This window comes from Lolium perenne, chromosome 1, assembly GCF_019359855.2.
Source record: "Lolium perenne isolate Kyuss_39 chromosome 1, Kyuss_2.0, whole genome shotgun sequence".
Taxonomy (NCBI): Eukaryota; Viridiplantae; Streptophyta; class Magnoliopsida; order Poales; family Poaceae; genus Lolium; species Lolium perenne.
In genome coordinates, this window is record NC_067244.2 from 216,481,068 (window position 1) to 216,494,716 (window position 13,649).

The 13,649-nt window shown below is 43.1% G+C and overlaps 1 protein-coding gene across 2 annotated transcripts; it reads left to right on the plus strand.

Annotated features, from left to right (window-relative positions):
• Positions 1 to 2,787: 2,787 nt before the first annotated feature.
• On the plus strand, positions 2,788 to 4,523 carry LOC127324111 (uncharacterized). Of its 2 annotated transcripts, none has more exons than XM_051352162.2 (3): positions 2,788 to 3,041; positions 3,474 to 3,739; positions 3,851 to 4,523. In XM_051352162.2, the coding sequence occupies exons 1-3, from the start codon at positions 2,910 to 2,912 to the stop codon at positions 4,368 to 4,370; spliced, it is 918 nt and encodes a 305-aa protein (XP_051208122.1). In that variant the 5' UTR covers positions 2,788 to 2,909; the 3' UTR covers positions 4,371 to 4,523. The 2 variants fall into 2 exon arrangements, with proteins under 2 accessions (XP_051208122.1, XP_051208121.1); XM_051352161.2 differs by having other exon boundaries at positions 2,793 to 3,045; positions 3,463 to 3,739.
• Positions 4,524 to 13,649: the final 9,126 nt, after the last annotated feature.

Here is a 13,649-nt window from a genome sequence, read left to right on the forward strand (position 1 = left end):
CCTGCAGTTGTACTCGTCAGTCAGTTATGCAGGCACTTTGTTGTAGCATGGTTGGTGGAATATTATGATGGAAATTCATAAAGTTCATCAACGCAAGAGTCTACCTAAGTGCCTGTAGCCGTTGATCTGGATGTATTGCCACGTTGGATAGAACAGAAGTGTAAGAAGCAGGAAATGTAATATAACTTTTTTGGTGCAGCATGGGAAAAAGAAAGAACTTTCTACATATATTAGGTGCCTTTAACAATTGTCATATAAAAACACAATGCGATTGGTCTGAATGGTTTTCTTTTTCTTGAAATTGGATGCAAAGTATTATATAAACTACATGTGCTTCTTAGTACTATGAAAACCGCAAGCGGGTTACTCTAGTTCTCTCTCTTTCTTAATTAGCAGCCTCATGTGCATGGATGAGATATGAAATGTTGATTGAAGATTAGGGTGGCTGTGCTGGCAGTTTATGCATGTTAAAAACTTGTAATCATCTTTTTGGTCTTAAACAAAATACACTGTTTGGGATGGTCGGGATGTATTTGGGAACCTGTAGGTTTGCTGGACTTTCGTTTTAGCTTGTTTGGTGCTGCTTTAGGATGATGGTTTAGACTGAAGTTTGGCAGTTTCAAATCTGTGCTCACTTTTTTTTCTTTGTTTTTCCTTTATCCTCTTGTTGTTTGGTTTGTAACAAATATTTTTCTGATAAATTATCGGTTGGCAGTGGAACCCGGAGCTTAGGCTTCATATGAAAAAAAACAAAGCTTAATTAGCAGCCACATGAGTGTTTTTTTGAGACCGGGTTACATGCCCCCTCTCTCACATTTTATTAGGCGTACGGTATCTCTAGGTTGTAAATTTGATCAAGTTAGCATTAGTTATATGTTATAAAAGTTATATCATTAGAAAGTTTAGATGTTCTATTTTTTAATAATATAACTTTTGCATTATATAACTTAAATTATATAGGTCAAATTGACGACCTAGTTATAAGGGGAAGACTAGTAAACTGAGACGGAGGGAGTACTAAACTTCACCAGAAAGTATAGTTTCTCAAAATGTCTATTTGATATTTTAGATATCCATTTTTTTTCGTATAAACTTGGTCAAACTTAGAAGATGTTAACTTTTAGCTAAAACTTAGGCTCGCGCAGATCAAATCCCGTAAATGTGAACCTATAAATTTGAAATCAAATTTCGCGGGAGAATTTAAATAGGAGTTCATGGGAAACTCAAGTTTTTCGATGCAATTGAACTATATACATCATTGATTTTACAAAAGTAGCACCTTACAACCTAAATCTACGCGGCGGCTAACCTAGTTTTACCAAAAATCGCCCCCGGATACCTCACCGGGGCCTGTAGGTGCCGCGGCAGATTATGAGCTCTAGTTGTCGTCAAGGATGACGCGCTCGACCTTGACGCGGAGGACGGTGGCCTCCTCTTGGGCAGTCTCGTACGCGCATACTTGACGGACGACGGCCTTCTCGTGCCTCCACACTGTGGCCGGCTCCGCCTCGCTGATGATGCGGGCCGCATCGGTCGCAGCCGCCTCCTCGTCGTCGTTATCGACGAAGTTGCCATCGATGAAATGCTTCACGGACGCCTCCTCCTCGGCCGATCTCACCTCATTGTCCGATGGTGAGGGAGAGAGGTGTCGGCGATGACCGACGGATGATGATCTCTCACCAGAAATGGCGTATGGGGTGACGAGGTGGCTCCTCGTTAATGTCCAGCATGATGGGCTTAGGGTTAGCGAAATCCTGTAGGTTAGCACGAGACATCGGATACCAGACAAGCGGGAAGCGAGATTTACCCAGGTTCGGGCCCTCGATGAGGTAATACTATACCCTTACGTCATGTCTATCTGATCTTGATTATAGGTGAAATTGATTACAATAGGGCAGCCGAAGGACTATATGGTGGTGATCTCGCCGAGAGGCAAGGTTTATGGGTTTTTGGTGTGCGTGTGGTTGTATGCTATTATGAGATAGGATCCGGCAGACCCTCTCCTAGCCTTTATATAGGAGGCCAGGTCCCGAGAGTCCTGCACGGAATCGACTACAATACAAAGAGATTTGATCTATCATTTCGTTATTCGACGTCCCCTTGCTTTGTTCTTCAAGAATCCGTCCCCTTCAATTTTTTCACCGTACAACGGACATATTGGTCCATCTTGGGTTGCGATGCTTCAGATGGGCAAATTGGTGGGCCAGAGGACGTAGGGTAATGTCGGGTACCCGGAGGGTAATACCCACATCATGGGGTGAGCTTCCCCGCGACACGAGGCCCCAGTTCGTCCAGCGTAGTGCGCTACGCTTCCATGCTGCCCCGGAGCGCACCCATTTTGCGCACTGTGGAAGACTGGCGGCTCGCGATGCGGCGGGGCGCTTCTGCCCCCAATCTATCCGCCTCCCTTTCGAAACTCCTGCCACGAGGCATCTAGGGGCCGGGGTGGGTGAGGAGGATGCGGCAGACTTGGTCGCCGGAGTGTGGGCTCGGCTGCGGAAGAGCAGCAGATGCGGCAGTGGAGAACTAGGGTTTCAACCCGTAGCCATCGCTTCGGCCTCTATATATACTGGCTAAATCGACTATTTCACGGGCTCCCGTGAAATGTTCAGTGTTTAGGGGCTAGGCCGCAAATACAGGATCTGATAGGCGACACAAACCGACCAAAACTGTAAAGATGCCAAAAAAAATACAGATTTTGGCTGTTTTAAGGGATGCTTTCGTGCTAGAGTTGCTCTAACACATTCGACGGGAGAAACCCCACGAGTGAGGACGAAAAAATATCCACACGCGCGGTTGTGCTTCCAAGCCTGTGGTGGCTAGGCAAGCAGACAGCCAGGGAGCCAGACCTTCTCCCGCGTTCGTTTTTTAGCTTCCGGACCATAGACCTGCTCAGTCGCAGCCATCCGATGGCGGCCACGGCGGCCGCCGGCGCAGTGTGCCCGTCGCTCCCCCGCCTGTCCTGGCGGCGCGACCTCGGCGCTGCCTGCTGCTCGCTTGCGCCGGCGACGACCCCGCAGTCTACACGCTTGTCGCCCTCTGTAAGTACGTGTTCGTTTCAGTTCCCCCTCTATCCATTTACGCACTGCCTGATGCCTAGTCAGTGCGGATTTCATCTGTGGCATGTGGTACACTGGTCGTTGATTTAGGAGTTTAGGTGTCAAATTCGAAGACAGAACTGGGTTTCGGATTGGATTGGTTGTGGAATCTGATCACGGTAGCCCTTAGCTCCAGAGGAATCGATCGACGAATTGGTCAATTGTTCATACAATTTTCTTAGGATGTCAGTTTACTAATGTACATAGTAGAGAGTACTGCTATTCTCTCTGGTAATTGCACACTCTGGTTGCAAGAATTCCCCGATCAATAGTTGTCTGAAAACAATCGCAACTGTAGCAATCTCATCTCAGAATAGGGGAACTTCCAGTGAACGTTCTCCGTGCTCTGACGCAGCAGTTTCAGTTTCCCTTCAGAGACAGAGTCGCCGGTTTCAGTACAAACCACGCTGCACCCAGGCCGAGGTGGCGAACAGCACCGTGGACGACGACGAGGCGTGCGAGCTGGTGAGAGGCACGGACGTCGTCATCGGGCAGGGCGACGACGACAGCGTCCGGGCGTACCTCCTGGAGGCCGTCAAGAACAACAACGGCACCTGCGTCCTCTTCCTCTCCGACATCTTCGGCTTCGAGGACTCGGCCACCAGGGACTTCGCCTACCGCATCGCATGCCACGGCTACAAGTAACCCATCCAACCTTCGCCGTTCTCTGATCCAAACCAATTCATCACTTGTTTCAATTGTTCAGCATTTTGTCACGTCGTTGTGCTTGATCAATGTATGCATGTATGCAGCGTTCTGGTGCCTGACTTGTTCCGGGGGAACCCGTGGAAGAAGAGCCTGCCGATGGACGGGTTCCAGGCCTGGCTCGCCGAGCAGGGCCCGGACCGTGTAGCCGGCGACATCGAGACGTGCCGGAAGTGGCTGGTCGACGACTTCCTGGAGGCGGCGGCGTCCAAGAAGCTGGCCGTCGTGGGCTTCTGCTACGGCGGCGGCCGCCTCGTGGAGACGCTGGCGCGCGACGCCGACGCCTGCTTCTGCGCGGGCGTCTGCTTCTACGGGTCCCGGATGGACGCTTCGCTCGGGGCGCGGATCGCGGCGCCGGTGCTGTTCGTCTGCGGCGACGGCGACCCGCTGTGCCCCGTGGAGACGGTGCGGGAGCTGGAGAAGAGCGCGAGCGGCGCCAAGGCCGCCGTGTACGCCGGCAGGGGCCACGGGTTCGCGCACCGGCCGGAGTCGCTGGAGGACGACGGCGACGCCGAGAACGCGTTCGCGCTGATGAAGAGCTGGTTGCATGAGCATCTGATTTCCTGATCAGACTGATCAGCCGTCGTGCCTACGATTGTACATTCTTTTGTTGTACTGTACTCCTTATCTGTTTGGTTTGTAACATTATATACAGTTGAAATTTGCAAGTTTACAACCGATGAACTAGCTATATATTGGAAGAGGGGAATTTGCACGTTTTGCTGCATCGTCTTTTGCTTTTCCACTATTTGCAAACAATCTCCAGGAGGATACGCAGGAAGGTTTAACTCAAGAAGAGATGCAGGTGACTTCTGGTGTTGATGGAAGGAGAATGGAGACCAATATTCTGAATCATGTGCAGCCAACAAGGGCAAGTACAAGAACCGCTGGGCATCCTCAGACCACATCCAGGGTGGTGGATGGCACCAGGACACAGCAACCAAGAGATACCTCATGTACAAATCTTAATGCTTTTAATTCCTTTGCCATTTTGGATGATGAAGATATTTGTTCTAGAGCTCTTGAAATGGGTGTTGACCATGATACTTTTACTCTTGAAAATATCAATCATATTAAAGATCTTGCGATAGCTAGACATAATTTGAATTGTAAATCACAATTGCTGCAAAATGAAAAGAAAGATATACAGCCTGCTGAACCCAATCAGGTGCTCTTTTTGGGTTTTGGAGAAGAAAATGAGGATGAAGATGATTTTACTCCAGTTGTATCCAGAAGAACTAGAAAAAGATTGAAATCTGCAAAAAAAGTTCAAAGATCTATGGAAAGAAATAGATACAATACAAGATCTTTGGGAGCACAGTCTGGTATTGGTGCTGCCCAGGGGAAAGTCACTGATGATCACCCTGTGTGTGGCATGGTGACTGGACCCAGAGTTAGAAGAAAAAATCCAAAATATCTATGATTGGTGCCAGTAAGAATTGCAGAGGTGTGAGAAAGAAAGGGATGAGTGTTTTCTTGGCAGACTTTATTAGAGAGGAGCAGCTAGATTTTATTGGACTGCAGGAAACTATTAAAAAAGACTACTCATAGGCTTTTTTCAGGAAAATTGATCACGTGAATCAATTTTCCTGGAGATGGATTCCTTCTGTTGGTCGAGCTGTGGCATCCTTGGTGGTTTTAACAAGATCAGATTTAGATCAGATTTGATGTGCTCGACACTATTTTGGCTAGATTCTTTATCAAGGTGACTCTACAAGATTTAAAGATCCAGGTAAAGTGGGATCTAGTTTTTGTCTATGGAGCTGCACAGGAGGAGGACAAAAAAGTGTTTCTGTCTGAATTGGCTGCTGTTTGCAGCAATCAAAAAAACCCTATGTTGATTGGAGGAGATTTTAATATTCATAGATTTTCCTTTGAGAAGAATAAAGAGATGAGAAGAAATAATTGGTCTAGTTTGTTCAATGCAATAATCAATTCTCATGATCTTAGAGAAATTGATATGTCTGGAGGTCAGTATACCTGGTCAAATAATCAGATTAATCCCACCTTGGAGAAGCTTGATAGATTCCTGATGACTTCAGACTGGGAAGATTTATTTCCTTTGACAACTGTCCATAAAGTTTCCAGAGAAGCCTCTGACCACAATCCCGTTATTGTGGATACCATGGAAGGGAGAGAGTTGAAAAAAAAGGCTTTCAGATTTGAGAAAAGTTGGCTGAAAGAGGAAGAATTCCTGCATAGAGTGGAAAGAAGCTGGAGACAACCAATTAGAGCCTGTAATTCCTTGGAAAAGGTGCAGATAAAATTAAAGAAGATCAAAAGTGATTTGAAAGGCTGGGGTGCAAATATTAGAGGAAGAGACAAGAAGAAAAAACATGACCTGCATCTGGAGCTAGCCATCCTGGAAGAATTGGAAGAACAAAGTAACATTTCCCTTGAACATGCATGTAGGAAAATATAGATTCAGGAGGAGCTTTTGCACTTGTTGGAAAAAGAGGAAGCCTTTGGCAGCAAAGATCAAAGGAACAATGGCTGCTACATGGAGACAATAATACTAGTTATTTTCATAGAATTGCAAATGGCAGTAAAAGGAAAAGGACAATGTTCTCTCTGAAAAATGGTTCTGAAAATATACAAGGGACACCTACTCTCCTAGAACATGCTACCAGCTTCTACAAAAACTTGTTTGGACCAGTTCATGATGCTGGTGTCAGACTGAGGGATGAAGTTTGGGCTGAAGAGGAAAAATTGAATGAAGATGACATAATTAATCTTGACAGAAGTTTCACTGAACAAGAAATTCATGATGTTATCTGCCAGATGGAGAAGAACAAAGCTGCTGGCCCTGATGGAATCCCTGTGGAATTCTATCAACATTGCTGGGATATCATCAAGATAGATTTGTTGCATATGTTTAATGATTTCCATGAACATAATATTAGTTTGGAGAGAATTAACTATGGTATTATTACTCTTATTCCCAAAGGAGAGGATGCAGATATCATTCAGAAGTATAGACCAATTTGTTTGCTGCAAGTTCTGTTCAAAATCTTCACCAAAGCCATGACTGCTAGAGCTGAACCTATAATGGGGAAACTCATTCACCCTTGCCAGAATGCTTTTATCAGAGGAAGGTATATCACAGATGGAGTGATGTTATTGCAAGAAATCCTTAGAGAATCCAATCCAAGAAAAAACAAGGGGTAGTGCTGAAAATTGATTTTGAAAAAGCATATGATAAAGTGAACTGGAACTTCTTGCTAGACTGTTGCAGACAAAAAGGTTTTAGTGACAAATGGATTATTTGGATTAAAGAAGCAATCACAAAAGGGACTCTCAGTGTTAAGATTAATGATATGTTGGGCCCTTATTTTGGCAGTTTCAAAGGAGTGAGACAAGGGGATCCTTTTGCTCCCTTTTTGTTTAACATGGCAACAAATAGTTTGTCCAAAATGATTGAAAATGCACATAGAAATGGTTTTCTCAAAGGCCTGGCTGATAACCTGGTGGATAATGGTATAACCATTCTGCAATATGCAAATGACACTATTTTGCTGATCCAGGATGATCTTAGTGGAGCCAGAAACTTAAAGTTGTTATTATACATCTTTGAAGTGATGTCTGGCCTGAAAATTAACTTTGAAAAAAGTGAAATCATGATGGTGCTTGATGATCCTGACAAGTTGCAAGATTATGTTGATTTATTCAATTGCCAGAAGGGTAAATGGCATATTAAGTACTTGGGTACCCCTGTGTGTGCCAGGAGACTGTCAGTTGCAGAGTTGCAGTTCATAGAAGACAAAGTAAAAAAAAAAGCATGGGAGGTTGGATGGGAAGTACTTTATCTATTGGTGGAAGATTGATCAAGATTGATGCTTGTTTATCCAATATTGATGTGTATCAGATGTCCATGAGACTTCTCCATAAAACTAATATTGAAAATATCTCAAGACCCATCGGAACTTTCTTTTGGGCTGGAGCTGCAGACAAAAAAAATACCACTTTGTCAAATGGAGATGGATTTGCAAACCCAGGAGTAAGGGTGGCCTTGGAGTGAAGGACTTACACAAATTCAATATCAGCCTGATGTGCAAGTGATGGTGGAAACTGGAAAAAGATGAAGGACCTTGGCAGAATTTTATGAGGAAAAAATATTTAGGAGATGCTGGTGTGGTCAGACATGCTATATATTAGAGACATCTATTTGTGTGGGAGAAGGATGATTGTTGGAAATGGATGCAGGACCAGTTTCTGGGGTGATGCTTGGTGTGGGCATACCCCTCTGAAAGACAAATTCCCAGAGTTATTTGATATTTGTAATGAGCAAAAGATCACAGTGGCTGCTGCATCAGCTATGGGTTGGAGACTCTCTTTTAGGAGATGGTTGTCCACAGGATTGATGGAACTATGGTGTGGAATTGTTAATATTCTTCAGCAGATCAACTTGACTGATGCAATTGATAGGCCCAGCTGGAAATGGACAAAAAATGGGCAATTCTCTGTCAAGAGTTTGTACAAAAAGCTTTGCAGCAATGGCATGGACAGATCCTTCAAACACCTCTGGAAGAGCAAAATCCCTCTGAAAATCAAAATCTGGTTATGGCTCATCTGGCATAATGCCATAGCAACAAAAGACAACCTTTTGAAAAGGAACTGGACAGGCAGTGCCACCTGTCTGTTCTGCTTTACCCATGAAACTATTCTGCACCTCTTCTTTTCCTGTACTGCAGCAAAATTCATGTGGAGCATGGTGGGGGCGGCTGTTGGAGCCCACAACCGACCTGGGTGCTTTGCACAATATTTTTGGTGGATACCAAATTATTCCCATGTCAGCCGCAATGTTCAAATTGCTGGCTTGGCAGCAATTTGTTGGGCTATATGGAAAGCACGTAACAAAGCCTGTTTTGATAAGATTTACCCTAAAAGTCTTGTTGATCTAATATACCATGCTGTGGTGTTTATGAAATACTGGGCAGGTGCTCATTCTGCAGCTGAAGCCTCACAGTTGAACCAGGGTGCTGACGCTCTCCTCACCCTGGCTGCTGGGATGATGAACATAAGGAATGACTCTGCAGGTGCAAGCAATGTTCCCCGCCTGATTAATCGACAAGATGATGACATGGATGTTGATGGGAACAAGGAGGAAGAAGATGCTGACAATCTGGATGACTGATTGTGCTGTTTTGCTGCTCCATGCCCGCCTTTCAAACGAAAAATATCAAAAACTCCTCGCTTTGGATGCTGGTGGTCGATGATGTTTGGCTCTCCTGGAAAAGACTTTCAGCTTTTGGCAGTTGTAAACAATATATGCTCTTTCTCCCGTGACTAGTGTTGGCTAGTTCTTGATAGCTGTTGGGTTGGTTCGCTGGATTTGCGCTGCTGTGTGGTTTCTGTCCCCCAGTAGCTATTCTGGTTTTTGTGCATAGTTTTTGAGTAGGAGTTAGAGTTTGCACTGAACAAAACTGCTGCACTGAACAAAAGGTAATGAAAATCGATCCCCTCTGGGTGGGTGATACGTCTCCAACGTATCGATAATTTCTTATGTTCCATGCTACTTTATTGATGATACACACATGTTTTATACATACTTTATCTCATATTTATGCATTTTCCGGCACTAACCTATTAACAAGATGCCGAAGAGCCAGTTGCTATTTTCTGCTGTTTTTGGTTTCAGAAATCCTAGTAAGGAAATATTCTCGGAATTGGACGAAATCAACGCCCAGGGTCTTATTTTTCCACGAAGCTTCCAGAAGTCCGAAAGGGAAACGAAGTGGGGCGACGAGGCGGCGACACGCCAGGGCCGCGCGGCCAGGCCTGGGGCCGCGCCGCCCTGTTGTGTGGGCCCCTCGTGACGTCCCCTGACCTACCATTCCGCCTACATATAGCCTTCGTCGAGAATACCCCAGTACCGAGAGCCACGATACGGAAAACCTTCCAGAGACGCCGCCGCCGCCAATCCCATCTCGGGGGATTCAGGAGATCGCCTCCGGCACCCTGCCGGAGAGGGGAATCATCTCCCGGAGGACTCTTCACCGCCATGGTCGCCTCCGGAGTGATGTGTGAGTAGTTCACCCCTGGACTATGGGTCCATAGCAGTAGCTAGATGGTTGTCTTCTCCTCATTGTGCTATCATTGTTAGATCTTGTGAGCTGCCTAACATGATCAAGATCATCTATTTGTAATGCTACATGTTGCGTTTGTTGGGATCCGATGAATATGGAATGCTATGGTATGTTGATTATCAATCTATCATCTATGTGTTGTTTATGATCTTGCATGCTCTCCGTTATTAGTAGAGGCTCTGGCCAAGTCGTTACTTGTAACTCCAAGAGGGAGTATTTATGCTCGATAGTGGGTTCATGCCTCCATTAAATCTGGGACAGTGACAAAAGTTCTAAGGTTGTGGATGTGCTGTTGCCACTAGGGATAAAACATCAATGCTTTGTCTAAGGATATTTGTGTTGATTGCATTACGCACCATACTTAATGCAATTGTCTGTTGTTTGCAACTTAATACTGGAAGGGGTGCGGACGCTAACCCGAAGGTGGACTTTTTAGGCATAGATGCATGCTGGATAGCGGTCTATGTACTTTGTCGTAATTCCCAATTGAATTTCACACTACTCATCATAATATGTATGTGCATTGTCATGCCATCTTTATTTGTCAATTTCCCAACTGTAATTTGTTCACCCAACATGCTATTTCTTATTGGAGAGACACCACTAGTGAACTGTGGACCCCGGTCCATTCTTTACATCGAATACAATCTACTGCAGTACTTGTTTTTACTGTTCTCTGCAAACATCATCATCCACACTATACATCTAATCCTTTGTTACAGCAAGCCGGTGAGATTGACAACCTCACTGTCACGTTGGGGCAAAGTATTTTGGTTGTGTTGTGCAGGTTCCACGTTGGCGCCGGAATCCCTGGTATTGCGCCGCACTACACTCCGCCGCCATCAACCTTCAACGTGCTTCTTGGCTCCTACTGGTTCGATAAACCTTGGTTTCTTACTGAGGGAAACTTGCCGCTGTACGCATTACACCTTCCTCTTGGGGTTCCCAACGGACGCGTGTTGTACGCGTATCAAGGTTAAATTTCTGGCGCCGTTGCCGGGGAGATCAAGACACGCTGCAAGGGGAGTCTCCACTTCCAATCTCTTTACTTTGTTTTTGTCTTGCTTTATTTTTATTTACTACTTTGTTTGCTGCATTATATCAAAATACAAAAAAAAATTAGTTACTTGCTTTACTTTATTTACTATCTTGTTTGCGTTCTCCATACAAAAAACATAAAAAATTAGTTACTTGCATTTATTTTATCTAGTTTGCTTTATTTACTATTGCTAAAATGGGTACTCCTGAAAATACTAAGTTGTGTGACTTCACAAACACAAATAATAATGATTCCCTATGCACACCTATTGCTCCACCGGCTACTACAGCAGAATTCTTTGAAATTAAACCTGCTTTACTGAATCTTGTTATGAGAGAGCAATTTTCTGGTGTTAGTTCTGATGATGTTGCTGCCCATCTTAATAATTTTGTTGAACTATGTGAAATGCAAAAGTATAAGGATGTAGATGGTGACATTATAAAATTAAAATTATTTCCTTTCTCCTTAAGAGGAAGAGCTAAAGATTGGTTGCTATCTTTGCCTAAGAATAGTATTGATTCATGGACTAAATGTAAGGATGATTTCATTGGTAGATATTATCCTCCTGCTAAAATTATATCTTTGAGAAGTAGCATAATGAATTTTAAGCAATTGGATAATGAGCATGTTGCCCAAGCATGGGAAAGAATGAAATCTTTGGTTAAAAATTGCCCTACCCATGGACTGACTACTTAGATGATCATCCAAACCTTTTATGCAGGACTGAATTTTTTTTCACGGAACCTATTAGATTCAGCAGCCGGAGGTACTTTTATGTCCATCACTCTAGGCGCCGCAACAAAGCTCCTTGATAATATGATGATTAATTACTCTGAATGGCACACGGAAAGAGCTCCACAAGGTAAGAAGGTAAATTATGTTGAAGAAACCTCCTCCTTGAGTGATAAGATTGATGCTATTATGTCTATGCTTGTGAATAGTAGGACTAATGTTGATCCTAATAATGTTCCGTTAGCTTCATTGGTTGCCCAAGAAGAACATGCTGATGTGAACTTCATTAAAAATAATAATTTCAACAACAATGCTTATCGGAATAATTCTAGTAACAACTATAGGCCATATCCTCATAATAATGGTAACGGTTATGGTAATTTTTATGGGAATTCTTACAACAATAATAGAAATGCACCCCCTGGTCTTGAAGCCATGCTTAAAGAATTTATTAGTACACAAACCGCTTTTAACAAATCTGTTGAAGAAAGGCTTGGGAAAATTGATATACTTGCTTCTAAAGTTGATAGTCTTGCTGCTAATGTTGATCTTTTGAAATCGAAAGTTATGCCTAATGAAAATAAATATATTAAGTCATTTGCTACAGCAAACGCCATCCAAGTTAGAATTAATGAGAATATAAGATTGATGGCCGAATTGCGTGCTAGGTGGGAGAAAGAAGAAAATGCTAAAGAGAATAATATAATTAAGGTTTGGACTATTACCACCACTAGCAATGCTAATTCTTCACATGTTGCTACATCTCCTACTATCAATGGTAAAATAATTGGTGTTGGCAATGTTTCTACTCCTAATGCAAAGCTTGCAAAACTGCCTGAAACTGCTAAAACTGCTAAAACTGCCTGTGATAAAACTGCTGAATTTTTTTCCAATATTGGGGACAATGATCCCATTGCTTTAGATCATAATGGTTTAGATTTTGATGATTGTCACATCTCTGAAGTTATAAAGTTCTTACAAAAACTTGCTAGAAGTCCTAATGCTAGTGCTATAAATTTGGCCTTTACAAAACATATTACAAATGCTCTCATTAAAGCTAAAGAAGAGAAATTAAATCGTGAAACTTCTATTCCTAGGAAGTTAGAGGATGGTTGGGAGCCCATCATTAAGATGAATGTCAATGATTTTGATTGTAATGCTTTATGTGATCTTGGTGCAAGTATTTCCGTTATGTCTAGGAAAATCTATAATATGCTTGACTTGCCACCATTGAAAAATTGTTATTTGGATGTTAATCTTGCTGATAACTCTACAAAGAAACCTTTGGGGAGGATTGATAATGTTCGCATTACAGTTAACAATAACCTTGTCCCCGTTGATTTTGTTGTGTTGGATATTGAATTCAATGCATCTTGTCCCATTATATTGGGAAGACCTTTTCTTCGAACTGTTGGTGCTATTATTGATATGAAGGAAGGTACTATTAAATATCAATTTCCTCTCAAGAAAGGTATGGAATACTTCCCTAGAAAGAGAATGAAGTTACCTTTTGATTCTATCATTAGAACAAATTATGATGTTGATGCTTCATCTCTTGATAATACTTGATACACACTTTCTGCGCCTAGCTGAAAGGCGTTAAAGAAAAGCGCTTATGGGAGACAACCCATGATTTTACTTCTGCACTTTTGTTTTATATTTGAGTCTTGGAAGTTGTTACTACTGTAGCAACCTCTCCTTATCTTTATTTTATTGCATTGTTGTGCCAAGTAAAGTCTTTGATAGTAAGGTTCATACTAGATTTGGATTACTGCGCAGAAACAGATTTCTTGTTGTCACGAATTTGAGTGGTATTCTCTGTAGGTAACTCAGAAAAATCTGCCAATTTACGTGAGTAATCCTCAGATATGTACGCAACTTTCATTCAATTTGAGCACTTTCATTTGAGAAAGTCTGGTGCACCTAAAAAATTCGTCTTTACGGACTGTTCTGTTTTGACAGATTCTGCCTTCTATTTCGCATTGCCTG

Coding starts and splice junctions, on each gene's coding strand:
- LOC127324111 (XM_051352161.2), top strand. CDS start 2,910: ATGGCGGCCACGGCGGCCGCCGGCGCAGTGTGCCCGTCGCTCCCCCGC. Junction 3,046..3,462: donor ACGCTTGTCGCCCTCTGTAA/GTACGTGTTCGT, acceptor CAGCAGTTTCAG/TTTCCCTTCAGAGACAGAGT. Junction 3,740..3,850: donor ATCGCATGCCACGGCTACAA/GTAACCCATCCA, acceptor GCATGTATGCAG/CGTTCTGGTGCCTGACTTGT.